Consider the following 15885-nt stretch of genomic DNA (forward strand, 5'->3'; position numbering starts at 1 on the left):
GATGAAAATCAAATAAGCCATTTGTGTGGCCTCCATCGGCCAAGGTCGACCATGGGTACTGCGCTTCGGATAGTCACTGGTTTGTTGAGCAGCATCGACTATAGTTCTGCTGCGTCATGTTTTTGTCGAGTGCTATAAAGCGAAGCTAGAGAGGGGTCTTCAGGGTGCAAGCCAGGGCAGAGTTGCTATAGAGATCGGTTTGTTGCCCATGCAGTGGGACCCCACCCCGCCATGCTAATGATAGATCCGAAGGAACGATCTAAGTTGATACAGTTTTTTATCAGCAGTATTGCAGGTATTTCTGTCCTGGTGCTCATTACAGCCTTTGGGACCCTGACTCCGGATTTTTCCTCGGGGTTTACTCCCAAAGCTTTTCCTAAGAGCAGGTATAACCACAATGCAGCAGAGGTTTGAAATCAGAGCTTTCCCTCTTCTAGATGAGTTACCATTGGTTAACAAGCCCCATCTGCTCGGAGCAATTGGTTTCAAGGTGCCAGTGGCTGCCTTTGCCCCTTTTCCTGTCAGTGAGAACAGTTCCGCTGGACATAAGAACCATGTCACATGTGAAGGCCAGGAGTTGGACTTGGTTGTCAGAGGCTGTTTGAAACGCACGCTATGAAGAGCACTTGTGTCGCAGTGGGAGCTCATCCCCATGACCACCCTTCAGATATGATAATCTTTAGACCCAATAAGCCATTATGAAAACAAAACAGGGAGAGACATCGCCTAAACCTTAGGATTCCCAAAATCAACTGTTTGGAACATCATTGAGAAGAAAGAGTGTATTGGTGAGATCAGTAATCACAAAGGGACTGGTAGGCCAAGGAAAATCTCCACTGCTGATAACAGAATTCTCATCATAATGAAAACAAATCCCCAAGTGCCTGTCCAATAGATCAGAAACGCTCTTCAGGAGACAGGTGTGTAAATGACTACTGTCCGCAGAAGACTTTGTGAACAGAAATACAGAGGTTATACTGCAAGATGTAAACCACTAGTTAGCCACAGAACAGCAAGGCCAGATTGCAATTTACCTAGAAGTATTTAAAAGAGCTTGCAGAATTCTAGAAAAAAGATCTTGTGGACAAATGAGACCAAGGTTAACCTGTATCAGAGTGGTGGCAAGAACAACGTGTGGAGGCGTAAAGGAATTGCTCAAGATCCAATGCCTTTCACTTCATTTGTGAAACATGGCCTGAGCATGCATGCTGCCACAGGTATTGGCGCAGGGCTCCAAGCTGCACCCAAACTGGCAGAGGAAGCGTTGATGCCAGGATTGAGCAATTGCCACAACGTGCATGGATAAACTGCCTGAATCTTGCAGTATGTTCTATTGCTTTCCCCATTGAGATTGTCTGCATAATAAAATCTCTCAGCTGAAAAGAGTAGTGTCCATCGGGAGGTGTTGAGAGAAACTGGGAAATAGATAATTTACTAATAAATTAAATTTAAATTTAGGCATACAGTACGGTAACAGGCCCTCTCGGGCCACAAGCACGTACCATGCCCAATTACACCCAATTGACCTACAATCCCTGGAGGGTGGGAGGAAACCGAAGCACCCAAGGGAGACCCATGGAGACATGTAGAATGTACATGCTCCTTATAGACAGCATGGGATTCTGATCCCGGTCCCTGGCGCTGTAACAGCATTGTCCTAACAGCTAAATAGAAATCGTACAGCTACAGTTTGAAGTGTTATTTTAAGACATCTCTTCCTGCTATTGTTGGACTTTGATGCTAACCCTGTTTTTTTTTTCAAATTCTTTGGTATTTAAAATCAGGATTGAAGAAAGGAGCCATTTCTGCTGAACATTTTGAGAAAAATGAAGAGCCAGTTCAACCATCTGTGCATCCACCAATTGAGACAGGTACCATGGGATTACTTTTAAGTGATAGCATTACATGGATGAATGTGCAGTAAAGTCGCTCTCTGGATATAAATAAGTTTACAAAATAGGGTGATGTGTAGCTCTCTCAATTTAAGTGATGAAATATAAAAATGGGTGAACTATCTCCTGTTCAATGAAATTATAAAAGAAAAAAAATGAAATAACAAAATAGAATAACTCCATATTAGATAATTTATTGGACTAAATGACTACTGTATATTTCGGCATATGTCGTCGTGAAACCCAAAAAAACCTCAATAAATGGGGGTCGACTTATACAATTGATATACTTTTGAGACCTTCAATTCAGCTCAAAATCCAATTTGATGTCTAAGTTGACCCTTGAAAAACCAAAAAAAATCCCGATTGGGATTTTAATTGAAAACAACAAGACAATCAGCCCCCTTCAAAATCTCTATCATTGTCTGAAAACAACACATTCAGAACTCTTCAAAATCACTCTCGCTATCATACTCTGAGACAAAGATGGTGACCAGAACATCCATACTCTCACTGTTTAAACAGTCATCATATGGGTCCCAGTCTGTATCTGATGAGGCAGTTTCAGCTTCGTCGTCAGTGTCCCACAATTAATCATCTTCCATGCCATCAATTGTACGAAAGACACTGCTATTTTTAAACGATTTTATCACAGTTTCTGCTTTAACTTTATCCCATGCCTTGAGCACAAAGTTACACAGCATGTCAAATGATGCAGCATGCATTGCCCCACCTTCTATAAACTATTTTTCTGCACTCGATATCCATGTATTCCATTCCTCGCACATGTGGTCTTTGAATGGCTTGTTCAATCAGACATCGAGAGGTTGCAATATAGACATCAAACCACTCGGGATAACTGCTATGTAGTGCTAATCTACTTTTAGTTTTCTAATTTAAGTGGCTCCGAAACATATCCTAGACCAACAAACTCTGTCCTTTGCATAAACTGCATGGCCGCCTGTTCCACACATTGTCTATCCATAATTTTACACCATTTTTATGAAACTGTACAAAAATGCCTGCAAGGAATTTCATTTTTGTTTTAATTTTGCATTTGAAGATTATCATGGGTCTTAACTTTGTTCCGTTAGTCATGCATGAATTCACCATAGTAAACCTGGTCCTTTTGTGGCCTGTACTTCTGGTTTGCCCAGTTTTAACATTTTTCTATTTCACTGTTGCCTATCATGTCAAAATTCATGGTGGGGGGGGGGTTTCATCCATGTTTCTGCTATTTGCCAATGCAAACTGGTGTTTCTATTGGTTGCGTATAATAAACTGATTAAAAACTTACAACTTTATGATTAAGATCTTTTGTTAGTTTCTGTGCAATTTTTGTTTTTTGGTTTAATAACCAGATTTTTCCTGTTCATGAAACAATTGTACCAGCCTACTATAGCCTTAAAATCCGGGTGCGACTTGGCCCACTGTAGTGTAAATGTTCTTATTTTATTTCAGGTGACTATGTTCACATACTCATTCTGCAACATGATTTTTCCACTCTGGCCAGTGAGTGATTCCTTTTCTCAAAGAACATTGCCTTTTTGGATTTTTCTTCTTCCAATTTCTTACCTACTTCTCATGCACATCAAATTTTCTTGCATCAGTGTAGTTGTTGGTTTTTTGGCCATTTCTGTCACTTTCAGCTTAAAGCTCAATTCATATTTTCGTCGAGTACTGCATTGTGTCGATCGACCCTCCATGATAGCAATCACCCTGGCAGTTCCCAGCATATCAATCCACACAATCTATGGGGGGGGGGGGGGGTCGATGTATATACAGATCAATGGCCCATCACAAGCATTGCAAGCTTTGGGAGTCAGCGGGCACCTCAAGCAACCAGAAAATGAGCATTGGCTTATATACTGAATATATCATAAAATCCTTAAAATGAGGTTGAAAAAGGTAGGAAGGTGATTTACAGGCCGAAATATAGTCAATTTATGGCAATGTTGTAAAGCCAACTAACAACTTAAAACCTTAAAGGCTTCTTTTGCCAAAACATTTTTCCTGCAACTTTTTTTTTACATGAATTGCCCGTAAATCTTGATGGGGTGTTGCTAATAGCAGGTGCAGTGAATACAGGTATTCAGATTAAACACCTGAATCAAAATGTTTGTTTTCTGGAAAGAACTACAAGAAGGAGATATTTTAAAACTGTATGTTTTTTTAAAATTTGTTATTGCATTCAGCAATACGGGCATTGGACTCCATATAAATGGAAGGAATTTCTCAGGTATGCAAAGAAACTAGGAGAAATTAAAGGGAAACTATTCACCACTTCCTTTAGTTGTTTGTCATGAGTGTAAACAATTATAATGCACTTCAAAACAAAATCAAGCCTGGGATCAACTATTTCTTGCAGTTGATGAGAATGCACCGCAATAGTATTTACTATGATATGCAGTAAATATTCGAGTATAATGCAAAAAATTTTGTACCAAAATTCGAGGTCAAAGTAGGGGGGGGGGGTTGCATTATACACGGGAGTAAATTTAAAAAAAATTTTCTGCCTGGTTTAACAATGTAATCGGCTGCCGATACATTCTATACAACTTGAAGATGCAACCAGTGAAAGCTCTATGGGCAGTAAGATGTTTGCTGGTTCATTTTGAACCACTCATCAGCAGCTGACTACATTGACGACAGCGCGACTAGATTGGGGGGTGGGGGGAAGAGGGAGGAGAGATGGCAGTGCAACTCTGGCGGGAGAGGGGGAGGAGACAGCAGCGCGACTCGGGTGGGAGAGGGGGGGGAGAGACGGCAGCGCGACTAGGTTGGGGGGAGGAAGGAGAGAGATGGCAGCGCGAATCAGTGGGGAGAGATGGCAGTGCGACTTGGGTGGGAGAGGGGGGAGAGAGCAGCGCGACTAGGTTGGGGGGAGAGATGGCAGTGCTACTCGGGCGGGCGAGGGGAGGGAGAAACGGCAACGCGACTAGGTTGGGGGAAGGAAGGGGAGAGGTTGCAGCGTGAATCTGTGGGGAGAGATGGCAGTGCGACTTGGGTGGGAGAGGGGGGGAGAGACAGCAGCGCGACTCGGGGGGGAGAGACGGCAGCGCGACTAGGTTGGGGGGAGGAAGGAGAGAGATGGCAGCGCGAATCAGTGGGGAGAGATGGCAGTGCGACTTGGGTGGGAGAAGGGGGAGAGAGCAGCGCGACTAGGTTGGGGGGAGAGATGGCAGTGCTACTCGGGCGGGCGAGGGGGGGGAGAGACGGCAACGCGACTAGGTTGGGGGGAGGAAGGGGAGAGGTTGCAGCGTGAATCTGTGGGGAGAGATGGCAGTGCGACTTGGGTGGGAGAGGGGGGAGAGACAGCAGCGCGACGGGGGGGGGAGAGACGGCAGCGCGACTAGGTTGGGGGGAGGAAGGAGAGAGATGGCAGCGCGAATCATTGGGGAGAGATGGCAGTGCGACTTGGGTGGGAGAGGGGGGAGAGACAGTAGCGCGACTCGGGGGGGAGAGACGGCAGCGCGACTAGGTTGGGGGGAGGAAGGAGAGAGATGGCAGCGCGAATCAGTGGGGAGAGATGGCAGTGCGACTTGGGTGGGAGAGGGGGGGAGAGACAGCAGCGCGACTCGGGGGGGAGAGACGGCAGCGCGACTAGGTTGGGGGGAGGAAGGAGAGAAATGGCAGCGCGAATCAGTGGGGAGAGATGGCAGTGCGACTTGGGTGGGAGAGGGGGGAGAGAGCAGCGCGACTAGGTTGGGGGGAGAGATGGCAGTGCTACTCGGGCGGGCGAGGGGGAGAGACAGCAACGTGACTCGATTGGGAGAGGGGGGAGAGACAGCAGCGCGACTTAGGCGGGAGAGGGGTGAGAGTAGCGCAACTCAGGTGGGAGAGGGGGAGAGACAGCAGCTCGACTTGGGGGAGAGATGGCATCGCGACTCGGGTGAGGGGACAGGAGGGGGGGGAGAAATGGCAGTGCAAATCAGTGGGGAGAGACGCCAGCGTGACTCGGGCGGGAGAGGGGGAGAGACGGCAGCTCGACTCTGGTGGGCGAGGGGAGGGGGTCGTATTATACACGGGGATAAAATTTTCCCCTCCTTTTCCTCTCAAAAATGGGAGGGTTGCATTTTACACGAAACGCATTATACACAAATATTTGCGGTAACAATCGTCTGATTGTGTCAGACGTGTTTGGTGTGCAGAAAATAAAGGCATGTTTTGCTTATCACCAACTATATTATTAAGGAAGTTTAATTAGAGGACTAATTAAGGTTGTATTGTGTATTTAAAAAAAAATCTTACTTTAGAAATTGAACAGGAAGCACCTGAACCAATTAAAGCCACAGTTTCTCAGGAGTCATTCAAAACCAATATCGGTAGGTTTTTACCTTTTGGGTTGTATATTATTTTTTGTAATTCATGCTACATCTATATGGATACAAAGTATATAATTTGACATGTTAGATATCGCAATAATTGAGTTCCTATATTTTTCCTATATTTATTTGTTATACAAATAATTAAATTACTTTAGAAATACAGATTTCTGTTGCCCTCATGTGCTTCCACCACACCTGCGCAGAGCATTTTTCTAGAATCTAAAGGTAAAGATAAAGGTTCCATTATTGTCACATAATACCAAATTTAGAATGTAACATACATGAAATTCTTTAACATTTGTCTACCATAAGGTAGACAGAGCCGTCACTTTGTTCAGTGTCCCTCACAGAAACCTACAGCACCTGTAGGTTCCAAGGCGGTGTACCCTGCTTTGCTTCTGAGATCAGACAATCTCAGTTGTATAGCTACATGCTGTATTTTTTTTAACCCAAAATAAAATTCCCTTGTCACACTTGACACTCTTAATTATCTTCCCTTTTACACCTGTGATCTCTAGTATCTACAGCTTTCCTCTGTCCATATGTATATTCTTCAATCAAATCTCCTTTTGTATTTCTTTGAAGAGCAGTCCCAATCTATCCTTGTAGCTGTTGTCCTTCATCCCAGGAACCATGGCTGAAAATAATAGGTGATTGAAGCATTCCTAATTGATAGGCCCAAATTGTCAACTGCTCTGACGAAAGTAGATATTTTGTCTAATATTCTTGCACTTGAAGTAAGGCAATTGGTAAAGAATTCATATTGTGGTGCTTTTGAGGATGACTCACTGACCTTCTCACCTTCCAATTTTAGCTTCTTAAATATGGTATGGAGCCGAAGGAGAACATGAAAAATGAAGACATTTTAGCAATTTTATAATGCCGAATAATTTCCAGTGATATTGTATTTTTAAAGTACTGTAGTTAAAAGCATTTCAGGGCACTTCAGTCAAGTGTAAGGAAACTAAATGTGACAACTTTGCTATTACATGAAAGAACATGCTAAAGAGATGAAATTTATGAAACAATTATTTTTTTTAAAAAAGAGAGGATGACAAGATTTAACAAAAGATATTTCAGAGCTTAAGGCCTCATCAGTTTAAGACCTGGCTGCACAGGTGAGAATTAGGGATGCACAACAAAAATGAGTTGTTAAAACACTCAACTGATGTATTGGCAAAAGTATAAGAGTGGGATGATCACAGAGACGATTAAAAACGAACTGATGGGTTGTGTAGGCTTACAAGCTTGTGTTAAATTGAACAAAGAAAGAATTGTTGTAGGAACTCAACAGGTCTGACAGTATCCATGAGTAGAAATGATTAGATAACACTTTAACTAATAGAGAATAGGTGAAATTGCAAATATGAAGGGAGACATAAGCTGGAAGATGGGACCCCAGATTATAGGACAGAAGGTATTGGAGGTCAAGAGTCAGGCAGAGGAAGAAAACCATTATGAAGGGGTAAGGAAGGGGCTGGGAGAAGAACATTTGAATAGAGAAAAATAACAAGTACAGAAGTTGGTAAAGAAGAGATGGGAACAGTGGAATCAGATGGGGGTTACCTCAAATTAGAGAAGACAATTGGTTAAATTGTATTTAAATTGGTTAATGGGATTCATTGAGATCTAGCTTGTGGAGTTTTGATTTTCACTTCTAATAAATGAGCAAAATGCTATTGATTTTTTAAAAAAATTTTAAAATAATTGGGCTATGTTGCTAATAGAATTCTGAACAAAATTAACCAAAGAATAAATTATCTGCACATCTTGTAGAATACTGAATAATTTATTGTGCTTGATTGAATCTTTTTCAGACAGACTTGACTAATTTAAGACAAAATTAATTGAAATTTTGTCTTCAGAATTGGGATTCAGAAGCTGTATGCAGTTAAGATTTGCACAGATTTTAGATACATTCACTTTTTCTTCGCTAGTGGAGGAGGAGCAAGGGCCGGAGGAGGAGCAAGGGCCGGAGGAGGAGCAAGGGCCGGAGGAGGAGCAAGGGCCGGAGGAGGAGCAAGGGCCGGAGGAGGAGCAAGGGCCGGAGGAGGAGCAAGGGCCGGAGGAGGAGCAAGGGCCGGAGGAGGAGCAAGGGCCGGAGGAGGAGCAAGGGCCGGAGGAGGAGCAAACAAATGAACTTGATGTTGCAGCTGAAGATGTAGAAAGTCCTGAAGCAGGTGACATTTCATAAGCTACTTCTGTAGACTTGGGGGATAAGTTAGATGCACTATAAGAATCTCAATGGCTTACATAATTATAGTATCTTTCCAACAAGACAAAGTCATCTATTATTAACATAGAAGCCAAATAGATACTGCAGGTTTATACAGTAGGATGTCAAATTTATGCATTACCATTGCATTCTCTTCCAGCTGACATCAGTGGTACAAAGTTGGCCACAAGAGCACAAGAATACAGATGTAAACTTTGGCTAAATTTTCTCTTTGTTGCTAACTTGTAATCAAAAGTTGAAAGCGATTGTTTTTAGAATCTGTTTTGTGGCTCTATTGGTGACTTAAGCTTACTGAAACCCATAATTGAGGTTCATGCATGGTTATCTGTTTTTTTAATATATATCATCAAGACATGTCAAAGCAACTTACAAGCTATGACAAACTTTTCAATGTAGTCAAATGTAGCAGTTAAGCTACCTCAAGATCTTAACAAATACTGTATATATGAGATTGATGGCCTCATACACTAGGCTGCTATTCATTGACCAACTTGGTATTTAATGCATTCATACCCCAGAGACTGGTGGATTCTGGACTTCCTAATGGAACGACCACACTTACGGGTTGGCAGCAGAATGACGAGCACCATCATACTGAGCACTGGTGCACCTCAGTGCTGTGTGCTCAGCCCGCTCTTCTTCATGCTACTCTCCCATATTGCCAGATCCAGCTCCAACAGAAGTATCAAGTTTGCATATGACACGACAGTAGTTAGTTAGACTCATCAGCAACAAAGATGTCAAAATACAAAAAGGTGGAAAATCTCATGAAATGGTGAGAGAATAACAACCTGCCTGAGTCTCAATGTGGACAAGATAAAGGAGATTATTGTAGACTTCAGGAGGACCAGGGACGACCCCCCCTCCACTGCGCATAGACTGAATCACAGTGTGGTGTGGTTGCTGTAGAGCATTGGATCGGAGATGAATCCACAAAACTATAAAAGTGGCAGAGAAGATCATTTGAGTCGCTCTTCCTCTCCCACCCCATTGATGTGATTCACCAAGATCATGATGAATCCACAATACCATAAAAACAGTAGAGAGGATCACATAGGTTGCCCTTCTCTCATCTCTTTGATGTGATTCACTGAGATCATTGTTTAAGGAGGGCTCGCAAAATGAGGGAGGACCCCAACCATCTCACATGCGGCATCTTCCACATACAGTCGGGAAAAAGATACACAAGTTTCAGAGCCAGAAACCCAGTTTGAGGAAAAGCTTCTTGCCATGGACAATGAGACTGTTGAAACAATTCTCTGTGATTACTATTTAATTATATTTATTTTTATATATGTTCATGTGTATTGTGTCTATATATTGTTTGTATGTGTGTTTTTCACTGTTCTGTACCGTGAACTGGAGAATGTTGTTTCATCAGGTTTTACTGATACAATACAAGGAAATTCGGGCATTGCTGTTGACCACTCTCTCACTCAAGGCTGCCCCACCGTTCACTATGATTATGAATGACCTATGCTGACCTCACCTGTTTTGTGAGAGTTCTCCATTTGCCTTAATTCCTCACCCTTTTAGATATTTATCTACATCTTGAATCTATCTTGCGGTCAGGTCTCCACCATCCTGGGCGCAGAATCCCAAAGATTTACTGCTGTTATGGAATGGGATAATAAAAGTTATGGGTTTATAAACAACTATATCAATCTGAATTTTTAGGAGAAATTTCTGAATGAATTAGATGTGGAGGAACAATCCAAACAGTCAAATTCATTGACTATTACAGAAGTTTATGATATACTAATGTCTTTACCAAATAATAAAGCACCAGGTGAAGATGGATTTCCTATGGAGATCTATAAAGCCTTCAAAGAATTTTTAATTCCTCCCTTTTTAGAAGTATTTGAAAAAAATGGAAGAAACTCGAGACTTACCTGAATCTTGTAAAATGGCTATAATTTCAGTAATACCAAAAAAGGAAAAGATCCTTTATTACCATCCTCGTATAGGCCAATATCTTTAATACAGATTACAAACTCATTGCAAAAGCATTAGCAAATAGTGTAACAAATGACCAAAATTAGTGAAATTAGACCAGTCCAGATTTGTTAAAAATAGATCAATTGACAATGTGTGTAAATTTATTAACTTGATTCATATGGTACAAACAAGGAAAGAACAAACAGTTGCAGTAGGATTAGATGCTGAAAAGGCCTTTGATAGGCTTGAATGGAATTGCTTGTTTAAAGTATTACAGAAATTTAAAGGACGCAGCAAGGAGAACTGGATGGTGGTTTGCCTCCCTGGTGCCAGGGTCCAGGATGTTGCTGCTCGTGTCCCGGATATCCTAAAGTGGGAAGGACAGGAGCCAGAGGTCGTGGTACATGTAGGTACCAATGACATAGGGAGGAATAGAGAAGAGGTCCTAAAAAGTGAGTACAGGCAGTTAGGTAGGGAGTTAAAAAGAAAGACCGCAAAGGGGGTAATCTCTGGACTACTCCATGTGCCACGTGACAGTGAAAATAGAAATAGAATGAGGTGGAGGATTAACACGTGGCTGAAGGGGTGGAGTAAGGGGCAGGGTTTCAAGTTTCTGGATCACTGGGACCTTTTTTGGGGAAGATGTGACCTGTACAGGAAGGACGGGTTACACTTAAATCCCAGGGGGACCAGAATCCTGGCAGGGGTATTTGCTAGGGCTACTCAGGATCCTTTAAACTAGAATGGTTGGGGGTAGGGAGCAAAATAGTACAGAGCAGTAAGGAGAAGGTTAGAATGCAAACAAAGAAAGTTTGTAGTAAGTATTTGAATATGGATGGGCAGGTGATAGAGAAAGGAAATGCTCTGGAAGAAGATGAAGGCCAATTGGCAGGAAAAGGAAATAATGTTGTTATTAAAGATGAGGGAAAACAGGGATTAAGAATTGGAAATCTCTGAAATTCATATATTTTAATGCCAGGAGTATTGTAAAAAAGGTGGATGAACTGAAGGTATGGATTGATACTTGGAAGTATGATGTGGTAGCGATTAGTGAGACATGGTTGCAGGAGGGATGTGATTGGCAGCTGAATATCCCTGGATTTTGTTGCTTTCGGTGTGATAGAGTCGGAGGGGCAAGAGGAGGTGGTGTTGCATTGCTTGTCAGGGAGAATATTACAGTGGTGCTTAGGCAGGATCGATTAGAGGGTTTGTCCACGGAGGCTATTTGGGTGGAACTGAGGAGTGGGAAAGGAGAGGTTACACTTGTAGGGGTGTATTATAGACCACCCGGAGGGGACCGAGACCTAGAAGAGCAAATCTGTAGGGAGATAGTGGATATTTGTGATAAGCACAGGGTTGTAATTATGGGAGATTTTAATTTTCCACATATAGATTGGGAAACACATTCTGTGAAAGGACTGGATGGGTTAGAGTTTGTGAAATGTGTGCAAGATAGTTTTTTACAACAATATGTAGAGGTGCCGACCAGAGAAGGAGCAGTGTTAGATCTACTGTTGGCAAATGGGATGGGTCAAGTGACGGAGGTTAGTGTTGGCGAGCACTTCGGGTCCAGTGATCATAATGCCATCAGCTTCAATGTCATTATGGAAAGAGATAAGTCAGGGCCAAGGGTTGAGGTTTTTGATTGGGGAAAAGCTAGATTTGAGGAGATGCGAAAGGACTTATAGGGTGTGCATTGGGACAATTTGTTTTATAGGCAGGATGTAGTAGAGAGATGGAAGTCTTTTAAAGATCAGATTTTGAGAGTGCAAAAGCTTTATGTTCCTGTTAGGTTAAAAGGAGGGGCAAAAGGTTTGAGAGAGCCGTGGTTTTCAAGGAATATTGGAAACTTGGTTCGAAGAAAAAGGGAGGCGTACATTAGGTATAAGAAGCATGGAATTAAGGAGATGTTTGAAAAATACATTGAATGTAAGAGGAATCTTAAGAGAGGAATTAGGAAAGCTAAAAGAAGGTACGAGGAGACTATAGCAAGCAGGGTGAAAATTAATCCAAAAGGGTTCTACAAATATGTTAATGGTAAAAGGAAAGCGAGAGACAAAATTGGTCCCTTCGAGAATCAGAGCGGAAAACTGTGTGTGGAGCCTAGAGAAATGGGGGAGATATTGAACAGTTTCTTTTCTTCGATATTCACCAAGGAGAAGGATATTGGGATATGTGAGATTAAAAAAAGCAAATATGTAAATATGGAGAATATAATGATTACGAAAGATGTAGTGTTAGGGCTTTTGAGGAATATAAATATGGATAAGTCTCGGGACCAGACGGGATCTTCCCCAGGACATTGAGAGAAGTAAAGGAGGAAATAGCAGAGGCTCTGACGGTAATTTTCCAAATGTCATTAGAGATGGGGATAGTGCCGGAGGATTGGCGTATTGCGCATGTGGTTCCGTTATTTAAAAAGGGTTCAAGGAGGAAGCCTGGCAATTATCGGCCTGTAAGTTTGACGTCTGTGGTAGGTAAATTAATGGAGAAAGTTCTTAGAGATAGTACTTATAAATATCTGGATAGACAGGGTCTGATCAGGAGCACTCAACACGGATTTGTGGGCGGAAGGTCCTGTTTGACCAATCTGATTGAATTTTTTGAAGAGGTGACTAGGAATGTGGATGAGGGTAGCGCAGTGGATGTTGTCTATATGGACGTCAGTAAGGCCTTCAATAAGGTACCACATGGAAGGTTAGTTAGGAAGGTGCAGTCTTTAGGTATAAATTTTGAGATAGTCAAATGGATTGAACATTGGCTGAAAGGGAGAGGCCAGAAGGTGGTAGTGGAAAATTGTCTGTCAGGTTGGAGGGCGGTGACCAGTGGTGTGCCTCAGGGATCTGTATTGGGCCCATTGTTGTTCGTTATATACATTAATGATCTAGATGATGGGGTGGTGAATTGGATTAGTAAATATGCAGACGATACTAAGATGGGTGGAATAGTGGATAATGAAGAAGGTTTTCAAGGATTGCAGAGGGATTTGGGCTGCTTAGAAAAGTGGGCTGAAAAATGGCAGATGGAATTTAATGCTGATAAGTGTGAGGTGCTTCATTTTGGTAAGAAGAATCAGAACAGGACATATGTAGTAAATGGGAGAGCATTGATGAATACAGAAGAGCAGAAAGATTTAGGAGTAACGGTACATCGTCCCCTGAAGGTAGAAACTCATGTGAATAGGGTGGTGAAGAAGGCTTTTAGTATGCTGGCCTTTATCAATCATTGCATGGAATATAGGAGTTGGGAAGTGATATTGAGATTGTATAAGGCATTGGTGCGGCCTAATTTAGAGTTCTGTGTGCAGTTCTGGTCGCCTAATTATAGGAAGGATATAAACAGAGTGGAGAGAGTGCAGAGAAGATTTACCAGAATGTTACCTGGGTTTAAGCATCTAGAGTACAGGGAGAGATTGGGCAGATTAGGTCTTTATTCTTTGGAGCGTAGAAGGTTGAGAGGGGATTTGATAGAGGTATTTAAGATTATGAAAGGGATAGACAGAGTGGATGTGGATAGACTATTTCCATTAAGAGTAGGAGGGATTGAAACAAGAGGACATGAGTTAAGAGTTAAGGGGCAGAGGTTTAGAGGTAACATGAGGGGGAACTTCTTGACTCAGAGAGTGGTAGCGGTGTGGAACGAGCTTCCGGGAGAAATAGTGGCGGCAGAGTCAATTTTATTATTTAAGAAAAAATGGACAGGTATATGGATGAGAAGAAGGTGGAGGGTTATGGGCATTGTGCAGGTAGGTGGGACTAGAGAGGAGTGTTTGGTTCGGTGTGGACTAGAAGGGCCTAATGGCCTGTTTCCATGCTGTAATTGTTATGTTATGTTAGAACAATTCATTAACTGGATTAAGGCCTTATATAACAATGCTAAATCAAGGGTATTGATTAATAGGTATATTTCAGGTTCTTTTTCATTAAATAGGTAAACTAGACAGGGATTTACGCTATCACCTTCCCTTTTTATTTTAGCTAAAGAACTATTATCAGAATTGATAAGATCAGATAAAACAATAAAGGGAATAAAAATAAATAATGAAGAATTTAAAATTTAGCCTATTTGCTGATGATATTATTGTGTACTTAACACAACCTGAAAAGTCGATAAAGATGTTACATACTAAATTGAAAGAATGTCGTGTGGTGGCCCGCCATTGCGGAGATCAAGCCGGCACATTGTGCGGCACGTGTGGTAGTAAACAGCAATATAACACACTGTAACACGTCCCTTAATACAGTTAACCGTTGCGGTTGAAAGCTGGAGCAGTACAAGACCAGCAGCCTTAAAATGGTGCTGGCCAAGCTGCCCAGATAACAGATCAATAACGGGCTGGGAAAAATGTTATTCATGCAGCTGATGTCAGCCAATCAAACAAATGGCGGGAACTCCAACTGTATAAAAGGAGCCTTTCCAGGCTCAATAAATCGGAGAGCTTATCCTCCCACACTGCGATTGTGTGTTTCTTTGTAGCAGTCAGCTACAACAGTGCAGTATCAGGATAAAGTTAACACTGATAAAAGTAAAGTAATGCCAAAGAACACAGCTGATTATACACATTGTAAACAGGAATCTCCTTTTAAATGGTAGACGCAGACAATATATTATCTAGGTATTAGAATAGACAATAATTTAAATCATCTGTTTAAATTAAACTATCAACCATTATTTTAAAAAAATCCAAGACTATCTAGAAAAATGGAAAGACTTACCTATAACTCTGATAGGGGAAGATAAACTGTATAAAAAATATATCTGAGATGACTTTTTTTCAATCGTTTCCTATTCCCATATCAGGAAAACTTTTCAAAAAACTGAATAAATTAATAAGAAAATTTCTATGGAAGGGTAAGAAATCAAGAGTGCTTTGGAAAAGTTAACATGGTCATATAAACAAGGGGACATGGACCTACCAAATTTGAAAAACTATAATAAGGTAGCTCTATTAAATTTTTTGTCAAACTTCATTCAACCAGGGGGAAAACTGGCTTGGCTCAAGAAAGAGTTATTTAAATTAGAAGAGAATGTTTCTGAACATTTAAATTATAAATGGAATGAGAAATTAGTAAGGAATAATAATACACCAATATTACATCATATATTAGAAATATAGAGAGAGGGAAGGTAAACTATCAAATACCAAACATGTTGTTAAAGCAAAATCAATTAATTCCTTTTAAAATGCGTTACAAGCCCAGAGGACCCCAAAACCCAGCAGCAATAGATATTCACCAAGACAAATGGTTACATAAACAAAAGTTGTTTTTAATTATCTTTAAACATGAAAATAGAATCAAACTTTAATCTAACTAACCTAACTAATTCTAAGTGCACATGTATGTAATGTGTGTGTAAGTTCAGAAAAGTTCTTTGGTTCACAGTCCAATCTCACTTCCCAATCCTCAAAGTTCACTGGTTGCAGGCAATTCTTATATTGTGCTTGAAAGGTAAATGGTTACCCCTCAGGAAGGTTCTTGTTAGTTTTCAG

General features: G+C 41.4%; 1 protein-coding gene across 2 annotated transcripts in view; it reads left to right on the plus strand.

Moving 5' to 3' along the window:
• asph (aspartate beta-hydroxylase) overlaps positions 1-15885 on the plus strand; it is a 175919-nt gene that overhangs the window by 102452 nt on the left and 57582 nt on the right. For both annotated transcript variants that reach the window (XM_069921404.1, XM_069921405.1), the window contains exons 4-6: positions 1785-1871; positions 6149-6217; positions 8158-8400. In XM_069921404.1, the coding sequence (XP_069777505.1) occupies positions 1785-1871; positions 6149-6217; positions 8158-8400 (399 nt within the window). The remainder of the gene's footprint in view (positions 1-1784; positions 1872-6148; positions 6218-8157; positions 8401-15885) is intronic.

Source organism: Narcine bancroftii, chromosome 2, assembly GCF_036971445.1.
Source record: "Narcine bancroftii isolate sNarBan1 chromosome 2, sNarBan1.hap1, whole genome shotgun sequence".
Lineage (NCBI taxonomy): Eukaryota > Metazoa > Chordata > Chondrichthyes > Torpediniformes > Narcinidae > Narcine > Narcine bancroftii.